The sequence below is a fragment of the Phascolarctos cinereus genome, unplaced genomic scaffold (assembly GCF_003287225.1).
Source record: "Phascolarctos cinereus isolate Bilbo 61053 unplaced genomic scaffold, phaCin_HiC Scaffold_4;HRSCAF=312, whole genome shotgun sequence".
NCBI lineage: Eukaryota > Metazoa > Chordata > Mammalia > Diprotodontia > Phascolarctidae > Phascolarctos > Phascolarctos cinereus.
This window is the reverse complement of record NW_027555847.1, coordinates 228766440-228792181: the sequence shown is the minus strand read 5'-3', so window position 1 is coordinate 228792181 and position 25742 is coordinate 228766440. Positions and strand designations below refer to the sequence as shown.

The following is a 25742-nucleotide window of genomic DNA, read 5'->3' as shown; positions in this document are numbered from 1 at the left end:
TTTGGGGACCTGTACATTTTTGTGCTTCGGGGATGTTTGGTCTGAGTTTTCACAGTTCAGTTTGGGGACCTGTACATTTTTGTGCTTCCAAAGTGGTATGATTTAGGGAGAGATATCTAGTTATTGCCTTTCTAGTCTGTGCTCTGGTACTTAACCCTTTGAGGGACCCTGCTACCTTGTGACTACAGTTCTTTATCTTGGCCCTACAATTGCAACCTAGACCTGGGCAAGGGGTGACAAAGCTGCTAGCTGGCACCTGATCGCAAGCCCAGTACTAGTACAGGGGTTCCCTGGGATCTCTTTCTGACCAGGTGGTCAGTCGCCTTACTGTCCCTGAGCACTGGCCTGTTCCCAGTACCATGGCTGCTGTCACAGTCCACAGCCAGTGGTGTTTCTACTGCACTGTATCGCACTCATAGCCAGCCCCTACCCTAGTTTCTGCAGACCTCTTTAATGTCCTCCTGTTCTGCCCTGGGCTGGAGAAATGATTCACTGTGATTTTGTTGTTGTTGTTGTTTTGTCCATTCAGAATTTGGTTTGACAGGTTTTTAAAAATTTTTGTAGAGGGGTGTGTTGGGAGAGCTTGGCAAGAATGCTGTTCTCTACCATCTTAACTCTGCCTCACTCCCTTTTTCCATTTAAGATTTTTTCTTTTAAAAAATTATGAACTTTAAAAAATATGACTGATACCAACAAATTACTGCTTTGATATACAAAGAACAGAAAATGAGAATTACATATAAAACTGACTCAGTTACATACAGTTTGTTGGCTCTTTAAAGGATATAATAAATTTAACATGGCAATTCTAATACTGTTCTATTTATGTCTCTGAACTTCCTTTGATATTTTATAAGTGTTTCATTAACACTCTTCTTTTTTGGATATCACTATTATTTTCCCTTTCTCTTCTCTCCAAATAAACAAAAAATATATATTTGTACTTATATTTCTGATATGGATATGTATATGTGTGTGTGACATATATATATATGTCAGAAAATTTATGTTTTGTACCTCTAATCTATCACTTCTTTCCAGAAGTGGGAGGTATGATTCATCTCAGATCTTCTCGAGTCATGGTTAGCCATTGCATCGATTAGAGTTCTTAAATCTTTCAAAGCTGTTTTCCTTTCTAATGCAAATATTTTATTTGAAGTTTTAATTATTGGTCTCTTAAAAATTTTGAAATGTGCACTAATGCTTTATTTACTTAGTGATATGGCAGCTTTTGGTGCAAAGTAATTATAAACACTGTTACCATAATGATGATGAATATAAAGCTATAATAATATTAATGAATATAATAATGATGATAGTGAATCCTGGGCAGGAATCATACTTGTCATTTCCCCCCTTCAATATATTCATCATCTTCCTCATTTCCCTATTTCTGTTCATAGCACTACCCATTCTCCCATTAATCTAGGCTCAAAACCTTAGAATCATCTTTGATTCTTCCCTCTTCTGTCACATCCAAGCAGTCACAAAGTATTATTTCTTCTTTTTCCACAGTCTCTCTTTAAATTAATCTCTTCCCTTTCATTCCTAATGCTACCACCCTAATTCAGACTCTCCTTAATTTTCTGATTTGGATTATTGTCCAGTAACTGGACTGCTTAGTTCTAGTCTTTTCTCTGTATCCTGCACACACTGCCAGATTAATCTTCCTAATACTTAGTTTTTTACATGTCGTTTTACTGCTTTGGAGTCTTTGGTGGCTCCTGATTAAAATCAAAAAGTTTAGGCCTTCACAGTCTGATTTCAACCTATTTTTCTTACTCGTCTCATACTACTCCCTTTCTTTGCTCAACATTTCCCCCAAACTGGACTACTTTCATCTCAAACAAAATCTGGGCTTTCATGCATCTATGCCTTTGTTCTTATCATTCCAATTATATTCCTTCCTCATTAATTAATGAAATTCTACCTATCCATCAAACTCAAATTCTCTTTGAATAAGTCTTTTTCAGGTAACACCAGTCAGAAGTAATTTCTCTGGGAGCTGCTAGGTGGCACAGTGGATAGAGCACCAGCCCCGGGGGTCAGGAGTACCTGTGTTCAAATGCAGCCTCTGACACATAACACTTGCTAGCTGTGTGACTCTGGGCAAGTCACTTATTTGCAATTGCCACACACACACACACACACACAAAAGTAATTTCTCCCTTCTCTGAGTTCTCATAGTACTTTGTGTTCCCCATAAAGCACTTAACACATAATTATTTCTGGACATATCTTATCTCCTCTACTAGATTATAAACTCCTTTAAGACAGTTATTCTATCTTATTTAATTTTGTTCCTCCCTTAGTAACTAGCCCAAGACTTTCCGCACGGGATGTCCTCAGTAAATATATACTGAATTTGTTGAACTTAATGGTCCAGTTGTGTATAGTGTCACCTTGTGGCAAGTCTTGTGATGTATTCATTCAACAAATCTTATTGAATGCCTGCTGTGTGCTGGGTACCGTGGAGTATGATACAAAGAACATGGTCCTAGCTTTGAAGGAGTTTACAAAGTAGTTAAAGAGACCAGAAATAAACACATGAGAATATAACTAACAGTATATGATACCTGTCAAATGAATAGTATAGACAATATTACAGTGATTCCAGAGAACAGAAATTATTCTAGGTTGAATTTGGTGAAGGGAGGTTTTACAGAAGAGGGCCTTGAAAAATGGGTAAAACTTAGATAAATAGTGAGAAAATCAGGGAGATTCTTGTGAGAGAAGGACACAAGAAGTGGTGTAACCAAAAGTATGCAATTGGGAACTCACAAGGAGTGAATTCAGAGACAGTGATTTAGACCAGTCTCTGGTTGGACTGGAGGGTTTGTGTAGAAGAAGGGTGGTCTCTTTTCACTACAATTTACTTCAGCACTGCTACCAAATTGATATATATGTAAAGCTCAGATATGTCCATGTCACTTAAGAAGCTCCAGTGGTTCTCTGTTGCTTCTAGGATAAAATATGAATTCTTCTGTTAAGCAGATGGATGCTAGGGACAACAGACCTTTCAAAGAATCAGCAGGACTTGCTTATGGGGCAGGGAAGTGTTTCATTCCTGAGTAACTGGATAATGATAAAGGAAAATGGGAGGGGGATACAGTTTTGGGGGAAGATAACGAAATTTATTTTAGGCATTTTGGTTTTTAAAAGGATAATTTATTGACATGGCATAGGTACTGATCATATGTAGAAGGGAAGTTTTAAGAGATGAAGAAATAGGTATAGACTGGACAGCAAGGCAGAAGAGCCCTTGAATCCCAGAATAAACTTATCTTTAATAAGGACAGTAAAGGAAAGTCAGAGAAAAGGACTGAGAGAGGGGGCAACAGGAATGAATAAATCTTTACCCAATATAGTGCCCCCTTACCTGTTGAACCAGTAGAGGGCGATCTCTGCAGGACTGTGCTGACCTTACTCTTTCCAGGAAAAATACATGGGACACACAACAATCATCTTAGTCTTAACTGGGCTGTTCAGGAATGGGGAAAGACACAGTCCTGAAATGAAACAGCATATTTGTTCAAACTAGGCAAAGGAGAAGTGTAGCACAGGGCAGTGGAGCAGAAAACAAATTAACAAATAGAGGAGTCAAAGAATTCTTGGAGAGTACTTTTCTTTCTTCACTCTTTCCTAGGAAATGTGAGAATTGGAGTTGACAGTCTGTACTTATCTGGGTCTAGTTCCGGTCCCTTCTAAGGATGGTCTTAATATTCCCAACCATGCCCAGGTTTCTCTCCTTCAAAGAGAAAGAGCGGTCCTACCCTCCAAACCCCAGTCTTTCCCTTTCCAACTAGCTTACAGCTTGGAAGAAGAAGAGACAGGAAACTGGAAACAGTACATTCTAGCTGCTACGGGAAATCTCAAGGGGGCGGGAGAGGAAGGGAACTCAGAAACCCTGGAGTCTGGGACAGACAGGAAGTGCCTCTCTAGGAGCCAAGGTTTCTATCATCTCAGTGGGAATAACCCTTTACTTTCCACCTGCCAAAGGGATAATTATGAATAGGAGGTAAAAATGTTTTTCATTTATCACGTGAGCCAAAAAAAAATCTGCTCATATTTTGACTTTTTTAAAAAGAGCAATTGGGAGGTAGTGTGACTCAGTTTATAAAATTGAAAAAGGGTACCCTATAAAATAAATAAATAAATAAATATTTATTTACCTACTAACTCATTTATTTATTTATTTATTTATTTATTTAAAAGCCCCTTAAGAAAACCTTTCTCACATTGCCAGACTTAAGTGCAAAAAACTACAGAAAAAAATGGCTAGAGTTGACTCAACCCTGAGGGGACTTCTGCACTGTACATAATTTCAACAATGGAATAAATGTATTACAAAGAACAGTATCCCTGGTAAATAGATCTGATCTTGTCCTAAAAGAGAACTCTGTGGTCCAAGAGATACAAACATCTAGAGACAGTAAGGCATTGCATCATATGTTTGAAAAAAATTTTTTTTAACGCAAAACCTTCCAGTTTTGCCATTTTCCCCTTGCATTCTTGTTTTCCAAGTAGGGGTAGCTCTTATTTTCAGTGCCTTTGAGGTTCAGTGCTCTCTTGATGTTGATGTGCTAATTAGGTTTAGGGACCTAGGGACACAGTGGTAAGTCTTACCACATTCCCCCGTATTCAAGAGCTTTTTCAAGTGTAAATTGTGTAGGTATTTGATGGACTTTGCAGATGCATAGTGAGCTGGGCCCAGAATTAAATAGGAAGAGGGTGAACTGGACTGTAGGAGGGAAATTATGGAGAGTTTACAATAATCCCAAAATTTATCCAGTCGAATCTAAAAAGCATTTCTTAATGTGCAAGACTCTGCTAGGCATTGGAAATATAATACAAAATGAAAAATAGTTCCTGCCTTCTGGGAGCTTACATTCTACAATATAATTGTAAATTGATAAGTACACGTGTGAGCGTTTGAGGAGGAGAGAAAGAGTACTAATAAGGGAATCAAGAAAGGTTTCTCATAGGAAGTGGCAGATGAGTTGAGCCTTGAAGGAAGCTAGGGAAGAGAGGCCAGAATGCTTTCCAGGTATTTGAGAAAGTCTTTGAAAAGGTCAGAGATGGAATGTCATGTGTGGAGAATGGCAAGTAGACAAGTTGGTTAAAACTTAGTTGGTAAAAGAGATATAATGTGCAGTAAGCCTGGACAAGCAGGCCAGATTGTGAAGGACTTGAAATGTCAACAGAGGAATTTGTTTTATCTTACAGGCAAGAGTCACTGAAGGCTTTTGAGTAGGGAGTGCTTTAAGAATGTCATTTTGGTAGTTCTGTGGAGGTTGGTCATGGAGGGGAGAGGCTGGAGCTGTCTTGGGAGTTCAGGTAATAGATGAGAGTACCATTCAGAGGACATGTTTGAGAGCTCTTATGGATATAGGATCAACAGCATTTGGAACTGATTGGGTGGGGATGGAGAGAGAGTGGTCAGTGACAACTCAGAAGTAGCAAACCTGGGTCCCAGGAAAAGTGGGAGTGCCTTTAACAGAAATAAGGAAGTTTGGACCTTGGGTGGACTTAGGATAGAAGATGATGAGATCCATTTTGGATATATTGGGTTTGAGATGCTGATGTAACATCCAGTAGGAGATGTCCAATAGGCAGTCGATGCAAGATTGGAGGGTGTATGGAGTGTGTAAGGAGGAGTAGCACCTCTGGCCCTTAGGCTTGCCAGGCCCTTTTCGGGGCTACTCATTCACCTTTGGTGTCCACCTGGCACTCAACTCTCACCTGTGGTTCCATGAAGCTATAGCATGCACAGCATCTACACCCCAGCAAACAGTCTTGGCAGATGGGCTAAATCAGGTTGAGGGTAACCTCAGACCCTTCAGTGAGTTAGGGGAGCACCTACCCCAAGCATGTGAAGACTTTCCCTGGAAGAATGGGTAGATGAGAACATTTTGTTCCAGTGGCTTTCAGGTACTATGGAGCATTTAGAGCTTGGTCAGACATTGAAGACACCAAGGTCATCTACTGCGTCCCAGGCCATCGCCAGTCATCCTGATTTTTATCCTGCCTCTGGACTTTGATGACTCTGGAAGAGAGAATGAGGCTGATGACTTTGTGCAGCTCTGCCTCATTAAATCCAGTTCACACACAAGTCAAGACATAGCCATTGGTCCTCTTCAGAAATGAAGGACAAATAACAACAAGATTGGAGATTAGGATCTGGAAGATAATTAAGTGGGAAATATTTTTATTTCTTTTAAATAAACTTATTTATTTTTAACATTATTTTATATTTTGAGTTCTGCATTCTCTCCTTCCCTCCCACCCCTCCCCTACCCACTGAGAAGGCAAGCAAAATGATATCAATTATATATGTGTAGTCATGCAAAGCATATTTCTGTTAGCTATATTGCAAAAAAAGGCCAAAAAATCAAGAAAGCAAGAAAATTATACTTCATTTTATACTCATAATTCATCAGTTCTCTTTCTGGAAGTGGATAGCATTTTTTCATCATGAGTCTTTGGAATTGTCTTGGATCATTGTATTGATAAGAGTAGCCAAGTCTTCCACAGTTGATCATCACTACAACATTGTTGTTACTGTGCACAATGATCTCCCAGTTCTCACTTCGCTTTGCCAGGTCACATAGGTCTTGCCATGATTTTTCTGAAACCACTCCCATTGGCATTTCCTATAGTACACTATCACAGTCATATGCCACAACTTGCTCAGCTGTTCCTCGGTTGATGGATACCCCCTCAATTTCCAATTCTTGGATACCACAAAAAGAGCTGCTATCAATATTCCTGTACATGTAAGTTCTTTGCCTTTTTCTTTGATCTCTTTGGGATACAGACCTAGTAAGTAGTACCGCTGGGTCAAAGGAGTCACCGTTTTACAGCCCTTTTGGCATAGTTCCAAGTTGTTCTCCAAAGTAGTTGGATCAGTTCACAACCCCAAGAGCAGTTTATTAGTGTACCTTTCTTCCCATCATTCTTTCCAGCATTTGTCATTTCTGATAGGTGTGAGGTGATACCACAGAGTGGCTTAAATTTTGACTTCTCTAATCAATAGAACATTTTGTCATGTGACTATAGATAGCTTGATTTCTTCTTCTGAAAACTGCCTGTTCATATCCTATGACTATCAATTGGGAAATGAATGGGTTGGAAATCTTTTAAAAAGAGATAATCCCATCTAGTAGAAACATAGGCTCAAAATCATTTCAGTCTTGGAAAAGGGGTTGTTGTTGTTTTTCAGTTGTGTCTGACTCTTTGGGGCCCCATTTGGGGTTTTCTTGGCAAAGATACTAGAGTAGTTTGCCATATCCTTCTCCAGCCCATTTTACAGAGGCAGACGGGGTTAAGTGATATGCCCAAAGTCATACAGCCAGTCTGAGGCTGGATTTGAACTCATAAAGATGAGTCTTCCTGATTCCAAGCCCAGTACTCTATCCACTGTGCCACCTAGCTACCCCAAGTGAAAAGGGGTACTGGATATCTTTAAATAAACTCAGTATAACAGAAATACCCTTGAGAAATTAACATCTAAGCCTCACTATTTTCCCCAGATCTAGTGTTGGGTGAAACATTTAATTAGGAATAGGAATGGGGACTGGACCTCTACCAAGGTACCTTCTCTACAACTTACAATCTTTGAAAGTTGCCTAGTGCACTGAGGAATTAAGTGAGTTGTCCAGGGTGGCACACCTACTTAACTGTGTGTCAGAGGTGAGGCTTGAACCCAAGACTAGATTTCTGTCCCCTAAGCTAGCCTATTTGCCATTAAGACATAAATAAAAAGGGAAACATTATTGAACAATAAATACATTCTTGCCCTCATACACAAATGAGTGCAACCATCTCCAGATTCTAGGGGGCTTATAATTAAATATTTCCTTAATCCTTATTATTCTCTCTATATCATGTTGGAGGAGGGACACAATCACTTTGAACTCATGGACCAGTAGTAAAAATATTAGGATGTAGTATTGTCTACTTTATTGGGATGTGTGTATAACACTTCTCTGGACTCACTCCCTCACAGCAAGGTCAGAGCTACATCTCAAGTGCAGACTTCTAGGGTACCCCTGATAGTTTTAGGGTATCTGTGGCTAAAGCTTTCACTCTGGTATGTTTCTCCCACCTAGTGCCCAATTCCATTTAACCGATTGATATCAATTGGCTTTTGTCGAAGGAATATTTTCTTGTAAAGATGTAGCAAAAAGAGAAGTATAAACACTTGCACACTTGAGGGCAGGAGTGGAGGGCAGCATACTTTTCCTTATATGACCATTGTCTTTGGGGAGGTGGGCTTAAACTTAATGCAATTTTTGTATAGCATTCATCCCACCGGTGCCATAGCTGATGGGTAGATGAATTTCTATCCCTGTTACTGCAGGACTGGGCAGGGCAGGTCACTCAGTTCTTTGCTTCACACCATCTAGCTTCTGGAAAATTCTGGCTTGGATTCTAGTGCCTAGACTTCTTTTGGCTTGCTTTCTAGAACTTCTGAAACTCACAAGGTTGTAGCCATCTCCAGTCTCCTTCACCTAAAAGCAGAAAAGGACAGAAAACTCAGAAGCAGAAGCAACAGCAGGGCCATCCACTCTTGGCTTCATGTTGGCTCTAGGTAAGAGAGGGCTTGAGGCCCCTTCCCCCCTACCCCAAAAAACCCACAGCAGCTTGGCCTTCTCAAATGCCAGCCTTACCAGAGGAAAAAAAGTGTTTTGGCCAGTTAGTGCCTTCTGAATGTTCTGGTTCCAGCTCCATAATCAATCAAAAGGCCTGCTGCAAAAGCCGTGTGGGGATTGTATCAGCCAAGTATCCTGTGCATCCGCATAAGAACGAAAGGCTGTCCTCCCACCCATACGTGTGGATGCTTAGAGCAGGCTGATATTCTGTTGAGGATCTAATGGCAGGCTGGAGATATGAAGCCTCTGACTGAGTTCTGGCATCTTAGGGATTCTGCCAGGGTTCCTGGGTTCATGAATGCAATGGTGGGGGGGGGGCAGAGGGGAAGGAGAACTGCTTTGCATGCTTTTGCCCTTCTAGCCTTTACCAAATTCATCCCATGTGTATGCATGACTGCCTTTAGTAGTCCAGTTTTTTAAACTCCCCTCCCCACCAATGTGTTCATCTGGTAATTCTGGGTCCAAGTAGTTTATCCAACTGATGACTATTTCTTGGATCCTGGGGAATCCTAGGGAATGAAGTCTGAGCACTTATTCCTCAGCTGTGCCCCTGTGTCAGGAATTTTGATGTCATAGATTTGATAAAATAAGGAATTAATGTATAAAATATGAACAGTTTATTGATGCATGGTGGTAAGAGCATTGGAGTATGTGTTAGGGACTAGAATTCCGAGTCTTTGTTCTGCTGCTGTTTTCTCTGTCATCTTTGGCAATCACTTAACCTTCTTGAACCTGGCCTATTGAGATAAGGTAAACTTTTAGGTTCTTTTTAGTTAAAATTTCTGTGATTCTATGATTATGGAATATGGTTGCACCTTCTGAAGTATGAAATATGGTAACTTAGCTCTCTGACACACTGAATGCCAAGAGAGAAAGAAGGCTTAAGAAAGCATTGAATGCTTTGTGCAGATACAACACATAGTAAGTGGAGGGTCCACATGTAGGATAAGACATGGCTTCTTTCTTCAAAGAGTTTACAACCTCAAGTTAAAAAAATTCTTACATGAAACTGGTAATATGGAATAAGTGCTTCAAGAAAGATGAGATCGGGGCAGCTAGGTGGCCCAGTGGATAGAGCTCTGGCCTTGGAGTCAGGAGGACCTGAGTTCAAATCTGGTCTCAGACGCATGGCGTTTACTAGCTGTGTGACCCTGGGCAAGTCACTTAACCCCATTGCCTAGCCAAAAAAAAAAAAAAGAATAAGAATGATATCACTGTATTCTAGGATAGTTAGAGAAGGCTTCATGAAGGACATGAAGTAGACTTTAAAGCAGAGTTGTCAAACCTGCAGCCATAACCAAGTGTGGACTGAACCAGATTAAAACATAATTGGGAAATATTTTTAAAAATAAATAAAATGCAACAAAACGTAGATTATATTATGTTCTAAAACTGTCAGTCTGTAGCCCTCAAGGATCCTTATATCTGGATCAATGGTTCCTGTTTGTATTTTAATTTGACATCACTGCTTTAAAGGATGGGTAGAATTTGAATAGTCTCCATGGAGAAGGATATTGTTCTAGCAGGTTAAATATTGAAAACAGATCCATTGAAGCAGAAGTGAACCCAGAATGGAGGCTAATGAGGAGCTCTATGTTACTGACACGGAGTATGTGTATTGGGGAGGAATGAGAAATAAGAATGTAAAGGTAACAAGGTCTCAAATACAAAGGGCCTTGCATCTAAAGGGACATGCAATAGGAAATCATTGTAGGCTCTTGAACAGATTAATAATATGAAGAAAATGATGTTTTAGGAAAGTAGTTTAGTAGCATATTAATTGGAAGGGAGAGACTGGAAATAGACCACTTGAAAAGATGTTGTAGTAATCCAGGTGTGAGTTGGTTAATCCTTAGATTTGGATAGCAGGACTGAGAATAGGGAGTAGGTGAATCTAAGAGATATTTCAGAGGAAGAAATTACTTAGTGATTGTGCGTGGTAGAAAAGAGAGCCAATAGGGGCAGGTAGGTGGTGCACTGGATAGAGCACCAGCCCTGAAGTCAGGAGGACCTAAGTTCAAATCGGGCCTCAGACCAAACACTTGACACTTAACTAGCTGTGTGACCCTGGGCAAGTCACTTAACCTCAGTTGCCTTAAAAAAAAAAAAGCAGAGCCAGTGGATGAAGAAGAAAAAAGATGACTCTCTAGGCTTCTACCCTGGGGGTCTGCAACAATCACAACTATCATAGGGCTTTGCCTATAAGAGATGTTCACATAAGTTTTGAATGAGTGAATGGTGATACATTTGACAAAAATGAGATCCTTAGGAAAGGTGATCTAGTTTACTGAGAAAGGTGATGTCCTCGCCCTACATGTGCTCTTCATACTATCCTTTCCCATCTTCTCCAATACATTGCAACCTCAGTTGTCTCTTTGCCCCTTCTAGTCTTTGACATCTTCCCATCTATTGGTTTCTTCCCTATTTCCTTCAAACATGTGAAATGTCTTTACTCTGGCCTCACTCTCTAAAGGCCAGGCCTGTTACATCAGTCACCCCCTCACAGTTCTAGGGCACCTGAGGAGTTTGTTCTTTTCCACTGCATTGGCAGGAACTTCCACTGGCTGTGTTTTCCTCCATTATGAAAGGGTGAGGGGTGTCATTTCCCCTTGACTAGCATGTTAGTTAATTTTAACCACTTAACACAAGTAGCTTTTACAAAGGAATATTTACTTCACAGGTATAACAAGATCAAAAATGCAAACATATACTCCCAGCTTTGGAGGCATAAACTATAGTACTTTGGTCTTTGGGAGGGAATTAGATTTATAACTTAGTTCATTTCTTATGCGCTAAGTATTAGTCCCACCAAGTTCAAGTCCAAAGGTAGCAGCATCACTGCTAGATGAGTCCTTCTGATGGGCTAGGGTCTCAAAAATCACTCTCCAATGCTAGGTGGCAGCATCCAGCCTGGATTCTGATTCCCAGACTCCTGTGGCTCCCTCTGACGACCAAGTTGGAGGCTTGTACCTAGAACAGAAAAAAAAAAAAGGAATTAAAAGGCCAAAGAGGTCCCATTTCTCAGGGGGCCCTCTGGTCTCAGATGGGGCAAGGATCTATGGACCTTCACCTTAAAACGTAATTTCTTCCTGGATAATGTCACACCACCAGGATCTAGTTGAAGACAGTGTTGCACAGATTAAGGCCCTTGTCACCTCTCATCTAGGTGATTTCAGTAACCCCTAATTATTCTCCCTGCCTCAGTTCTCTCTCTTATCCTCCATACTGCCACCAAAATGATTTTCCTTTAAGCACAGAGCTGACCATTTTACTTTCCCATTCAGTAAACTCCAGTGACTCCCAGTTGTCTGTAGGATCTAGTTTAAGCTCTTCTGCTTAGTTTTTAAAGCCTTTCTTTCACAACTTGGTCCCAGCATATCTTTTCAGCTTTCTTGGATATTCTTCCTTCTCCCAACCTTCTCTTTATTCCTCACTCACAGCATTCTATCTTTTTGTCTCCATGCCTTTGCACTGGCTGTCCCCAATACCTGTAACATGCTTCCTTCTCCCCTCCATCTTATAGAATCCCTCTCTTCTTTTAAGAGACAGCTCAAGTGCCATCTTCTTGATAATTAAACCCAAGTGATTACCATTTCCTAGATGTGGTATACATAGCCTCTCTTTAGCACATTACATTTGGGCAATTAAGATGTATGTCTAGACAGTGGCAGTGGTAGTAGGAGATAGGGAATATCTCTTAGGGATCACTCGCATCCTGCCCACAGTGAAGGAGGATTATAATAGTTACTCTATTAAATCTGACTATTGGGCCACCCAACCAAGAATTTACCAAGAATCTTTATGTAAGCAGGAGGAAAAGAGATGCCCTTGGGAGAGATGGAGGCCATATAAAAAATAGTTGATAATTATTTAGTGCTTTTTGGTTACTAAATTTTTATGTCTGTTATCTCATTTAGTCTTCACAATATCCTTTTGAAGTAGGTGGCATGTTATATTTTATTATACTATGATATATTATATTTTGCTGAGGAAACTGAAAATCAGGTGGGTAAATGATGTGTCCAGGGTCTTATAGGTCCTAAGTGTCAAAGGCACATGAACTCAGGTTTTCTGACCCTAAATCAGTGCTCTGTTTCCTATGCTAGGCTTCAGCGAACAGGGATTGTAAGAAAACATAGAAGGGAAGGGGAGTTATCATTGGGGTGAGTGGAGATATACAAAAACAAAGACTATTTTTATCCATATAACTAGTTAAATGGTAATTGGGATTCCTGAGTATCCTACTGCCCTTTAGAAAGGAAATCCATATGGCCCTCTCGGTAAGAGTGGGGAGAAATGTATTTGGAAATGAAGGTGATCTGGAAAGAAAAGATATCAATAAAACATTTTAAAAAGAAAAACTTTTATTGTGTGTTGCTGCCTCAGCCACCTAAATAACCAGAAGATACACAGCTAAGAGTATTATTGAGGGCCTATTCTTTTAGGAGTATGACTTCTTTTAAGATGTGAGAGTCTGGGGTATAGGCAAAACATGATGCATAAAAATGTTTTGAGACAAGAATTAGAAAGGCAGAAGGACTTTAATTTTACAAATGGCCCTCTGTAAAGCAGAGAGGGAAAATAACCTCCTTCATGTCTTAGAGCTCTTTACTGGGGGAGCTGGGACCCAAACCCTCATCAGGTGCTCATTTATTTATTTATGTTATCAGATTTCCTTTTCATGTTTCTCATGCATTTAATTTGAACAACAATTTAATATTTAGGATATCCTCCTACACTGTCCTGTGCCTTTCTGTTTCCTGGTCCCTAGATCAACTCTCAAGCCCCATGCTCCCTTCTGATAATATAAGAGTTTCTGTCCTCTACTCTTAGCTCCTATGCTCAGTCAGTCCATATCCTTCTCCATGTTTGGACTCAGAACAAGGATAGGGTACTGCTGAAACATCTCTGGGAAAAGCAGCACAGATGGATCAGATAACCAGTTTTCTGGGAAATGTTGCCATGCCCTACTTAGAAATGAGAAGAATTGAATTTGGAAATATTTTCAAGTGTTTGAGTTTCCCCTTAAGCTCTGTCTCCCGCCTCTAAAGTCCTCAAGCTCCTGCCTCCTGACCTCACTCTTTTCTTACAGTGTAAGAGTACCAATTCCTAGCCCCCTTGACTTCCACTGTTCCCCTTTTTTCTGGTGCTGTGGGCAGTGAAGGGTTAAATCCCATAGAGCTGGCGCTCTGACTCCAGGCTAGAGGGGCCCGGGAAGCTGGGGTCACTTCCTGCTCCGTCCCAGTCACCCTGAACTGGTCCCGGGTCCTCAGACTGGGATCGCCCCCTGAGAAGGACCCCAGAGTCCTCAGCATCTAGCCAAAACCCTAAGGCAGGATACTTAAGGGGTTAAGTCCCCTGGGGCTGTATCCTGCCTTTCAGCTTTTCCCAGCCCCCAGAGCCGTGAGTCGGGGACACCTGGGTTCATGGGAAGTGGGGGCGGTCGAGAGTGGCCTGAGTGGCCTAAGGGAGAAAGACAAAGAACCTAGGAGGACTGGGAAGCTGGACACCTGGGTTCTGGAAGCTGTTTCCTCTCCTCATCCTGTTCCCCTGGGTGGGGGGCGGGGGCTGTTAGGGTGGAGGGAGAGAGGGAGAGTGCTAGAGGATTCTGGGTAGAGAGAGGGGGTCTAGGTTGTTGGGGAGGACTAGAGGCTTGAGCATTCTGGGAAAATGGAATTAAACCTAAAGAGGGACTAGGGGTTACAGGGCAGGAACCCTTTAGTGCTTCAATTCTGAAAGGACACCTGGGTTCTGAGAAGGGAGCAAGGATTCTGGGTGGCGTCAGGAGTTGTGGTTGTAGCTTGGAAGATTTGCTAGGAGAGAATTGGGTTGGGGGGCAGAACTCCTGAGTTCTGGTAAAAGAATCATGTGTATTGGGATGAGTCAGGGCCTGGAGGTTAGGGTGTCTGAATTTTCCTCTCTCTGTCCCTTTTTCAGGGTGACCCTGAGGATGATTCCTTCTCCTTTTTGTGTTTGTTTCCCCTCACCTTCATTTTGGGGCTTCCTTACAAATATAGAGGAAATCAACTAGGTCCTTTAGGATCTTTTAAGGGAAAAATCAGAAAAACTTTTGGGGCTCTGGTCATCCTCCTGCTCCTTTTTTGTTTTTTAAATCATTTTCTTCCTCAGGTGGACCTGGTGATCGCCCTGAGTCACCCTGACTTATTATTTAGGCTCATTGCCGCTTTCCACTAACCCTTTCTTTTCCACTCTGGATCACTGAGTCTGATAATTCCAACTCATGTATGTGTGTATACATACATACATACATATATACCTATCTCCTGCCAGTCCATCCTTTGTATACAGATTGAACCCTTCCCACTTCTCCCCAGAAATACTTATATGCAGCAAGGCAATTAGAAAATCTTCTCCCCCAGGTTTGTAGAGTGCAAGAGTTGGGGAGAGTTGTTCTGTCTCTTCTCCTGTCTTCAGGATTACCCTTTCCCAAACATCCATCAGTTGGAAGCTTTTCTTAATCTAAGAAAAAAATCTTGAGGGATAAAAAAATTGCTTCTTAAAGCCTAACTTTTCTGCCTCCTACTTACTGTCCTTTGTAATATTTCCCTTGGGGTCTGCCCTTTGTAGAGAAGAGAAAAAAAAATATGTAGTCAACATAGTTCTCTTTCCTTCCTCTTTAATCTCTCAGCTCTTTCTTCATTACCATTCCTCTTCTTTGGACCCTCTCCAAGATTTCCTTCCCCTTCCTATGCAAGCACAAGAACACTTATACATATCCTATATCCAGGATTATGCTGGTAAATATTTAACAGCTGGCTCTCTGAAAACAACAACAAAAAACTTATGCATGATATGCTTTAAAGTTTAATTTGCATTATTAACATTTTCTCCATCACTTTCTTAAGTCTGGACAACAAAACAATAAATCAAACCTGGATTTGAAGCTCAGGTGAATTTCTGAGGTACAAATGCCCACACGGAAAATGTAATAATAGGCATAGCTGATAGGAATGGGCTCCAACATACTACTGCCTGTGCCTAGCATTCTCCTCCCTCTTCTCGCCAAAACCTACCCTCACCGTTTTTATACTCTGTTTTCCCATTCTTATATGCAGTCATCATCATTTGTTTTGAGTGACAGTTGGCCATGTCTGTCTTTGGGGCCACTCTGACCCCCTTGATCTTTTTCTGCTATCCTCATGTAAAATCTCTTATTCAAAGTCATTGAATCAGACATATTTTGGAAAGTCTTAAAGAAAGAGCTGGGTGTGTTTGCTCCCTAAGTATCATTTGAAGAGCTAGCATCATACTTTCTTGACCTATAAAAAAAATTTAAGAAGGGATATGAGGCTGTGAAAAGATTTAGGTGGATGTTACTTAATTTTTATCTTAGTTCTGGCTCTTCGTATATAATTTAATCCTATATTGGATCAGAAAATAATTGAAATTTTACTAGTTGTGAAACACTTCTTTAGGTCTTGCTGTCCTTTCCCTTGCTGCCAGGAAGGTCTATTCTTTTCCTAGCTCAAAAGTACATTTTATTCAGTCCATGGAAAGTGGTCCAGGAGCTACCATGGGAGTTCTCTTCTTTTTTTTTTTTTTGCCTTCCTTTGGCTGTGCTTAATAACCTCATACATCTACTTCTGTGTGGTATAATTGTACCTTCCTACTTCAACATTTCCTGCTCTGCTTGAGACCAGCAAGCCAAACCCGAGTCTCTTCCTGAGGTTGTCCCAATTCTTGAATAACGGGGAAGGGGAAAGTACTCCCGTACCGTTGGAAAACTTGTTCTCCCCAAGGCAAGTGATCTTTTTTTTAACCCTTTAAATGTCAAAGACAACCCCAGCTGTTTCCAAGCCTCATAAAGGTAGCATTTATTGGCCTTAATTAGCAGCTCTATTAAGGAAGAAAAATTAGAGCCTTAATGAGCTTACTTGATTGGTGAAATAACAGGTTTACCTTGCCTGGTTTCCCAGCCCCTAGGCATCTGTGGTGTGGGGTGAGAACCTCATATCCCCCCCCCCCCCACTGTGGGAGGTCTAATGCCTTCTAAGCCCAAAACAGAGTTCAAAGTATTTATGCCTAATGAGCTTTCAATTGGGCTTCTTAATTTACCTTACTGGTTTGTTGAAAAACCAAAACCTAGATCAAGAAACTATCCCAGAGAAGAGAGGGGAGAATGAGAACTGAAGAAACGGGGAGGAAGGGTATTGAGACCTGAGGAAGGGAAAACAGCCTCAGAGAGAATGAATATGACCAGAGAACCTAACTTTCACACCACAATTAAGTCCTTCAATTGTCTTCAGTGTGCAAAATCGAATCCCAGCCCTGTCACATTCTCATCTCTTTCCTTCCCTAGGGTCCCTTGAACCCCACATCGGCCCTGATCTCTAGGATGGAGCAAGGGGCAGAGTTATGGGGCCCAGATCTCCAGGGCCCCGAGGAGAGCCTGAGAGATGGTCATAAAGGTGAGGGGAATAAGAAGAGAATTGTGGTCCTAAGACAAGAGACAGACTGGGAAATAGATTGTCAGGGTTCTGGGAGGGGAACAGGTCTAGGGGAAAACCAAAGGGATATATTGGGTCTGGACCCTGGATTCTGAGAGGGACTGGAGTCTGGATTTTCCCTTTCTCCCGTAGGTGCTAGAAGTGAAAATGAAGAGGAGAATCTCCAGCCAGAGGGATCAGGGGATGAGATGCCTTTGGGAGACCCACCCCATAGTCCAGAACTCAAGAATCCCCCAGAGATGCCCCTGGAGGAGATTCCTTTGGATAATCCAGCCTCTGAGTCAGTTCCTGCACCCTCAGATTGGACCAAGGCCTGTGAGACAGGCTGGCAATGGGGGGCCCTGACTACCTGGAATAGCCCCCCAATAGTGACAGCCAGTGAGCCCAGCCTTCGTGAGTTGGTCCAGGGCCGGCCCTCAGGGGGTGACAAACCCTATATCTGCAATGAGTGTGGTAAGAGCTTCAGCCAGTGGTCTAAGCTGCTGCGGCACCAGCGTATCCACACAGGTGAACGCCCCAACACCTGCTCTGAGTGTGGCAAGAGTTTCACCCAGAGTTCCCATTTGGTGCAGCACCAGCGCACCCACACAGGTGAGAAGCCCTACAAGTGCCCTGACTGTGGTAAGTGCTTCAGCTGGAGCTCCAACCTGGTGCAGCACCAGCGGACACACACAGGCGAGAAGCCCTACAAGTGCACTGAGTGTGAGAAGGCCTTCACCCAGAGCACCAACCTCATCAAGCACCAGCGCTCTCATACAGGCGAGAAGCCCTACAAGTGTGGCGAGTGCCGACGTGCCTTCTACCGCAGCTCCGACCTCATCCAACACCAGGCGACCCACACGGGTGAGAAGCCCTACAAGTGCACAGAGTGTGGCAAGCGCTTTGGCCAGAACCACAACCTTCTCAAGCACCAGAAGATACATGCAGGTGAGAAGCCATATCGGTGCACTGAGTGCGGCAAGAGCTTTATCCAAAGCTCAGAGTTGACACAACACCAGCGCACACACACTGGTGAGAAGCCCTATGAGTGCCTAGAATGTGGTAAAAGCTTTGGGCACAGTTCCACCCTCATTAAGCACCAGCGTACTCACCTTCGGGAGGACCCCTTTAAGTGTCCAGTGTGTGGAAAGACCTTTACTCTTAGCGCTACACTGTTGCGGCATCAGCGAACTCACACAGGTGAGCGACCGTATAAATGCCCTGAGTGTGGCAAGAGCTTTAGTGTTAGCTCCAACCTCATTAACCACCAGCGCATCCATCGAGGGGAGCGGCCATACATCTGTGCTGACTGTGGTAAAAGCTTCATAATGAGCTCCACACTCATCCGACATCAGCGTATCCACACAGGTGAGAAGCCCTACAAGTGCCCTGACTGTGGCAAGAGCTTCATCCGAAGTTCCCACCTCATTCAGCACCGGCGGACCCACACTGGGGAGAAACCCTACAAATGTCCTGAGTGTGGAAAGAGTTTCAGCCAGAGCTCCAACCTCATCACCCATGTCCGTACCCACATGGATGAGAACCTCTTCTTGTGCCCTGAGTGTGGAAAGGCATTTGTGGATGCAGCTGAGCTGCTGCAACATCGAATAATACATGGAGGTGGAAAGCCCCCTTCTGGGGGAGCTCTTGGGGATGGGGCAGAGCCAGCCAGCCCAGCAGGAGAGAAACCCTATAAATTCTCAGTGGGCCTTGGGGAATCAGCTCTGCTCCCACCACCTGGAGCCAAACCACACAAGTGTTTGGTGTGTGGTAAGGGCTTTAATGATGAGGCTATTTTTATGCAGCATCAGAGAATACATATTGGAGAAAACCCATACAAAACCACTGATGGCACTGAACGTCCATCTCCCCACCCCTCTCAGCTCCGCCCCCAGAGGACCTTCCTTGGGAGGAAATCCTATCCAGGTGCTGAGAAGGGTGACAGCTTGGACCATATTGGACCAACCCCTAAAAACCTTGAGGGTCGAGAAAGCTTCAGTCAGAGTTTGGAACTGCTCTCCCCAAAATCCTACATCTGTTCTCACTGTGGGGAAAGCTTCTTGGACCGTTCTGTGCTCCATCAGCATCAGCTCACCCATGGAAATGAAAAACCCTATATATTTCCTGAGTATAGGACTGGTGTTGGGGAAGGGGCAGGACCCAGCCCCATTTTGAGTGGGAAACCCTTCAAATGCCCTGAGTGCCAAAAAAGCTTCAGCCTCAGCTCTGAGCTCCTGCAGCACCAAAAGGTTCATGCAGGAGAAAAGCCCTATAAAAGCTCCTCTGTTCTCCTAGAGCACCTCAAGAGCCCTCTGGGGGCCCGACCCTACAGCTGCTCTGTCTGTGGCGTATCTTTCCTGGACCGCCTGGCCCTCATCCGGCACCAAGGGAGCCACACCCAGGAAAAGCCTCCCACACCCGGGGAGAACCTCCCAGAACCAGCCACACTGCCAACGAGCCAGGACGGGGAAGCATCCCCCATGACAGAAAGCAGCAATCAGTGTGAAGTCCCCAAAACCCAACCAGGAGAGAAACCCTATATATGTCCTGAGTGTGGAGAAGGCTTCACAGAAACCACAACCCTTCTCCTTCACCGGGGCAGCCATCCTGGTGTCACCCTATGAAACTGAAGTAGGAGGCATGGGGATGCTCTCTGTCATGAGAGGAAACACCTTACTGCCCTATTAAATTATAGGGGGAAGGAGAAGAAACCTAATAAGATTGTGAGGAAAGGAAGGACACAAGAGAAAATCATTTCTACGCATCAGTGATGGGAAAACCATGCAAAGTTTGCGGGGGGGACCCTTTATAAGGCTGTAGAGAAAAAAAAACTGTTGGGGGTAGAACCTCTATAAATATGTAGGAAGAAAACCCTATAAGTCTGTAGCAGAAAAACCCTATAAATTTTAGTCGGAAAAAGCCCTATACAATTGTAGGAAGAAAGCTCAATATGTCTCTAGACCTCCCTATAAAACTGTATGAAAATCCTTGCGAAACTATAGGGTTTAGAAAAGGAGGGAAAATACTATAAAGCTCTTAAGTTAGGAAGCCCCTAAAAAAGGTGCAGGGAAACAACTTCTCTACAATTGTAGAATAGCCTCCCTGTCTTTCCTGAAAAGTTATCAGAGGAATCATCTCTTAGAACCTATCCTGGATGATTCCTTTGGGGGAAATCCCGGTTAAATTCTTGGGGGAAGGGGCAGGATCAGAGGTCAGGGAATTGCACTAAATTATAATGGAAAGAGAATGGGAATCATTCTGAAGAAAGAAAATGTGCCCTTGTTAATCTGCTGTGGGGAAAGCTTAGATAAACCATTAAGCAGGGAATATCCCAAGACATCTACAAGTGAAAATCTTTGAAATGGTAAGACAAAAGTCCTATAAATTGTGATGGGAGGATCCTATAAAAATAGGAGAAAAGTCCTATTTTGTGGGGGTTGGAGGAAAAGAAGAGGGATATGGGGATCCTATAAAATTAAAAGGGAAAAAGTTAAGGCCTTTGTAGGAAAAAACCCCTAAAATTGTGAAGGTAAAATACTTGAGTAGGATGGATGGGGAACCTCCTTCCAACTATGAAGCTTTTGGGGGGAAGAGTTCAAAAATTCAGCATAAAAATATTGGAAGGTTTCTACAAATCTCAGGAGACTGTAGAAATAAGTGTTTTCAAATAAGATTTCTTGGTAAAACTTGAGCCACAGAAGGATATATTTAAGAGAAACTTTGTTTCTACCGTGTTACTAAAATCTCACAAGATTAGTGGTGGCAAAACTCCACAAATGGAGGCCTGTCCAGATCTTCTGAGGTCTCCTCTCCAGGGAAAGATTCCAGTTTTCCTCTTCCGTGTCCTCCCCTTCTCAGGTTCTGAACTTTTCCTAGTAAGTTCTTCCTGATGTCTAACCTTCATTTCAGTTGCTGCAGCAATGGCCCATTTCCTCTTGTTCTGCCCTCTTATGGGGGGAGAGAATAGCTGCTAATCATCCTCCAAAGAATAAAGCCCTTTAGAGACTTGAAGCCTGTGACTAAATTCTCCCGTAGTCTTCAAACTATAGCCACCTCTTGGTTACCTGGGGGGAAGAGGAGGACACATCTTAGATGAATGAAATTTGGATTATGTAACAGCCTGATACTGATTTTCCACCTAGCCTTTATAAGAGCTGGGTGGAGTGGACCAATGGGCATTTCATTATTCTCCACTGCTGCCTTTCTCAGATGTCTACTAAGCAAAGACTTTTCACCCTGTAGTAATCAAGAGTTGGCTGTAAACCACTTTTTTTGTCCCTTATGCCTTTAATTTCCTAGTGTTTTCCTTTACTTCCAGGCTCCCAGGTGCCTTCGGGGGTTATGGGGCTCTGCAGTGAGGTGACTTCTACATGCCCTGCTCTTCTTTAGGTAGCTCAGTACTGTGTAACCAAAAACCTTAGAAGGGGAAAACCCAAAGAAATAAAACTGCTTTCTTGGAGGGACCCCCTTCCAGTTTCTAAGAGAATACAAATCATGTAAGCCTACGGTAAATGACCCTGTAATGGGGGAGGTGGTTAAGGGTTATATGACTGTAAGGGAGCTAACTAAATAGTTCAAAGGAGACTGCCCCTGAAATATATAGGGAAGATTCCCCCTTTAAGTAAACATTGAGGAGAAAGGACTTTGTTAAATGGCACAAGAGAATTCTATCCTTAAAGTCTTAGCCATAAAACTAAGGATCCCTGCTGTATAAAACTTTAGAAAAAGTCCTAGGAATTATTTCCCCAAAGGAAGCTACAAAGCTATTAAGGAAACTCCTATTAAGCTCTGGGGGAGAAGGCTCCTTTTGGGGACATAGACAAAAAATTATTTCCCCAAAACACTGCCCCACATGATGTTACAAAACCCTGAGAGTCTGGAATTGGCTGTGGGAGCACTAAATTATATGGAAAAGATCCCACTTCTACATTTAAAACCACAATGATCAGCCCAGATAGACTGGGGTGGGAGAGCCCTATAATGTTGCAATAGGATGGGGTACCCTGTAGGAATAATTGTAAGGGTAAGCTGTTATAGATTTACATCCCTTGCCCACAAAAAAATGTATACCTTTAAATTATAAGCAAAGTATGAGAAAAGACCCCCCCCCTTTGCACCTGCATGGGGGGATAAATTTTACAAAGCTGAAGGAAAGAAGTGCTCAAGTCTAGAAGGAATAAAAAAAATACTTTAAACCAGTAGAAGCAAAAATACCCTATAAATTGTAGAGATAAAACCTTTATAAAGCTAGGCAAAAGAATATCCCCACCCCCTTAGTAAACAGGAATGGTAAGCCCTAAGGAGCTATAGTAGGGGAAACCCTATAAAGTCCAGGGGAAAGTCCTGTAGGGGAGAGCAGTAGCTGAGGGTAGTTCTCAGAAACCAGCCCTATGAGGGCTGTACTGTAGGCTGTGTAGAGGAGATAGGGTGTAGAATATTAGGATGATCGCATGTTATAGGGTTGGGGGGGAGGGATTGGGGTCTTCTCTCTAATACGGAGTTTAGGGTGGGAGCCTGATCTGGTTGGGATTTGGAGTTTTCAAGGCAGAAAGGGGGGAAGAGGTCAGCGAGCCTTTTGGATCCAATCCTTTCAATTCCTTTTCTCTCCCCTAAACGTACTCAGTCCTATACATGGATCTCCAATCCCAGGGCTGATGACTTTCACTGTTCTATTCAGCTTTGTGTGCTCCCTGCTGCCCCAAGCATCTCCATGGCTTGAATGGGCAGTCACACCATGTCAGCGTCATCTCCCTGTTGGCTTTGCCCCACCCTAAAATCAGGAACAACTTGTTATACGTTTTGTTTTCCATCCCAGAGCTAACTACATTTAAAGGTGGGGCAAATAAGTGAGCTTCAGGGAAGATGATCCTTACCTGATCCATTTTGCTAGCTCCTTGTCATCCCCCCTTGTTCTAGTACTGTACTGTTTGACCCCTAGTAAAATAAAGTGTTACCAGCAGAGGCCAGGGTGAGGAGGGAGCCAAGGTGATTCAGCAAGCAGGAGACGTCAGTGTAAGGGGACGCTGGAAACTGACTTGGAAGGAGTGGGGTTAGAGGGTCTTAAAGGAGACAAATGGAAGATTTCAGAGCTATGTGGGAACTTGATAGCACTGGGGATGTTGAATGATGGAGACCTGAAACCGTCAGAGCAGTGAGGTACAAAATCCATTAACCTTTGAGGTATGGTGAGCAGACACCAGACCCCATAACCCAGGTCAGGGTGACCTAGCTTTTCCTCACTGCCCTATGGCTCCTCATTTTCCAGACCAGTGGGCTGGGAGGGGTCCCCTCCTTTGAGTGTTGTGTGTCAGAAACAGTGTTGTGTTGCTGGTGGTTGTGTGGAGTAGCTGAAGAGAATAAAGGGAATGAGATTTCCCGAGTTCCTCCCGCCTCTGTCTCCTCCTTCACCCTGGACAAAAATGTAACAGTGTTCCACTCTCTTCTCAGGACCAGCCACATCTGGGTGCTCTCCACTGCTAGTGCCAATGAGGAACTTTAGACTTGACATTTTATTGGTACAATATGGCTCAAAACAAGAACTTATTTGTCCCCAAGCTAAAAGCTAACCTTGCTGCTTCCAAAGGTCTAGAAGGGCTAGAGAGGCAGAAGTTAGTGCTCTTAGTTCAAAGCCCCAGTGCCAGGTCTGAATTCTGAGGAAATGGCCTCAGTCACGAGGACCAAACATTAACAGATATGTCCTGGAGACATCAGCCCTAAAACATAAGTTGGTCTAACGTGATCATTCACAAGTTATATCTAGGAGCAAGGTGTTTTAGTTAACAGTCCTAGGCCCTAACTCATTTTTATAACGAGAAACCAAAAGGAAGAAATTATGTTTCACAGCAGCTGGGAGGAGTTAAGGTCCCCACCTCTTCATTTGACACAGGGCCTCAGCCCTTGTGACTTACCCAGAGTCTCATGCATCTGAGTGTAGAGGAAGGGTCTCTGGAAGAAATCAGGAGAACTGCCATTCCACCTTTGAGAAAAGGAGCTGGGACTTAAGGCCCTAGACTGAATGACAAAATCTGACCCTTTTCCCAAGAAAGAGCTAGGGGAAGTTCATTGCTTCCACTGGCCCCAGGTTTCATGGAACCCCTGATCAATCTGTCTCACCCCTGACCATCTCTCCCAGTCTAGGGTTTTTGTCTACCTTTTTACACTCCATTGCTGCTGCTGTAGTTGTTCTCAAGATATAATCCTTTCCACACCTGGTACAAAGACAATTTTCTTAAGCAGGAGAAGACCCTCCAGGTCCTAAGAAAGGGAAGAGCGCCTCAGGGAGCCCATATAGTACTTCATAGTACTACATAGTACTTCAACTCTGTATTGGTGGTGGAACTGGGCCTCCTCCACTACTGTCCCTTTCCAGTCTCTGGAGGGGCCTGGACCTGAGAAAGAATCCTGGGACATAGGCTGATCACAATAGAGCCCAGGAAAACAAGTCAGGGCTTCCCCAATCAGACACCTTGAGGAAGAATGCAACCATCGCCACCTTGCCAAATACTTTGGGGAAATGTCCAACCATCTCTACCCTGCTACAAGTGAAAAAAACAAAAAACAAAAACCAAAACTCTAAAACTAAGTGTTTCCCATGTGCCAGTCACTGTACTAAGCCCTGGGGATCCAAAGGCCCGCGGCTTTGCAATGTGATGAAGACAAGCAAACCAGCACAAACAACAGGATACTCAGGAAATTAGGGAAAGCTCTCAAAGGAGTTGGGAAAGGCTTCCTGTAGAAAACTGGATTTTAAGTGGGGCTTCAGGGAAGCCAGTAGGTGGAGATAAGGGGAGTGTTTCAAGGATGGCAGATAGCCAGAGAAAATGCCCAGACTGAAGAGATGCCATATCTCTTTCTGGAACAGCCAGGAAGCCAGCGTCACTGGATGGAAGAGTGCGTGGTGGGGAATAAAGCGTGAGAAAGCTAGAAAGGCAGGAGGGGGCTGGGTCATGAAGGGCTTTGAGTACCAAGCAGAGGATTTTGCATTTGATCCTGGAGACAATCGAGAGCCACTGGAGTTCGTTGATTAGGAGCATTAGAGTCCCCAGGGTATCCTGTAGCTCCATCCCAGTCCTGTCCTGGGCCCAAAACCTCACAAGTGCCCGCAGTAGGAGCTTCTGCTAGGGCTTTCTTCCTGGCTGATACAAACCATATCCCACCTGTGGAAAGTCTCTAAGGATGATATTCACTTGACCTAGCACCAGAGGAGCTAAAGCTGGTAAGCCCCAGGTCTTTCCTGAGTAAGTTGGGGATTTTGCCATCAATACTAACCATCTTTCACTAGGTGTGGCCCTTCTCTTGCCTTGACTGGTTGGGTCTTCATCCAACTTCCCAGTATGAAGCTGATCAATGTCACTACTGCCTGTATTATGGGAGGTAGAAAAAGCTTCAGGCCTGGAGGCTTCCTTTCTCCAGACTACCCTTTTTCTCCCTCACCCTCTGTTCCCTTCACCTTCTCCTGGCTTGTCTAGTTTATCTTCTCCCCTTCCTATGAAAACCCACCACCCTTGTGGAAGTCAGTTATGTGTGGGATGTGTGATTTGATTTTAATGGAGTGACCACTGCCACATGGTGAGGGCAGTGGTGACCATAAGAATTGTGTCCTAATAATATCATCTCCTTACAGAATGATTGTAGGACACTA

General features: G+C 43.2%; 1 protein-coding gene across 2 annotated transcripts in view; it reads left to right on the top strand.

Annotated features, from left to right (window-relative positions):
- Positions 1-23484, top strand: part of ZNF629 (zinc finger protein 629) — a 33651-nt gene extending 10167 nt beyond the window's left edge. The window contains exons 1-3 of one of the 2 annotated variants that reach the window (XM_021008601.2): positions 13874-14057; positions 16975-17083; positions 17255-23484. In XM_021008601.2, coding sequence (XP_020864260.1) covers positions 17011-17083; positions 17255-19725 — 2544 coding nt within the window. In that variant the 5' untranslated portion in view covers positions 13874-14057; positions 16975-17010 and the 3' untranslated portion in view covers positions 19726-23484. Of the gene's footprint in view, positions 1-13873; positions 14058-16974; positions 17084-17254 lie in introns of those variants that run through there. The other variant, XM_021008600.2, reaches the window with a different exon arrangement.
- The last annotated feature ends 2258 nt before the right edge of the window (positions 23485-25742 follow it).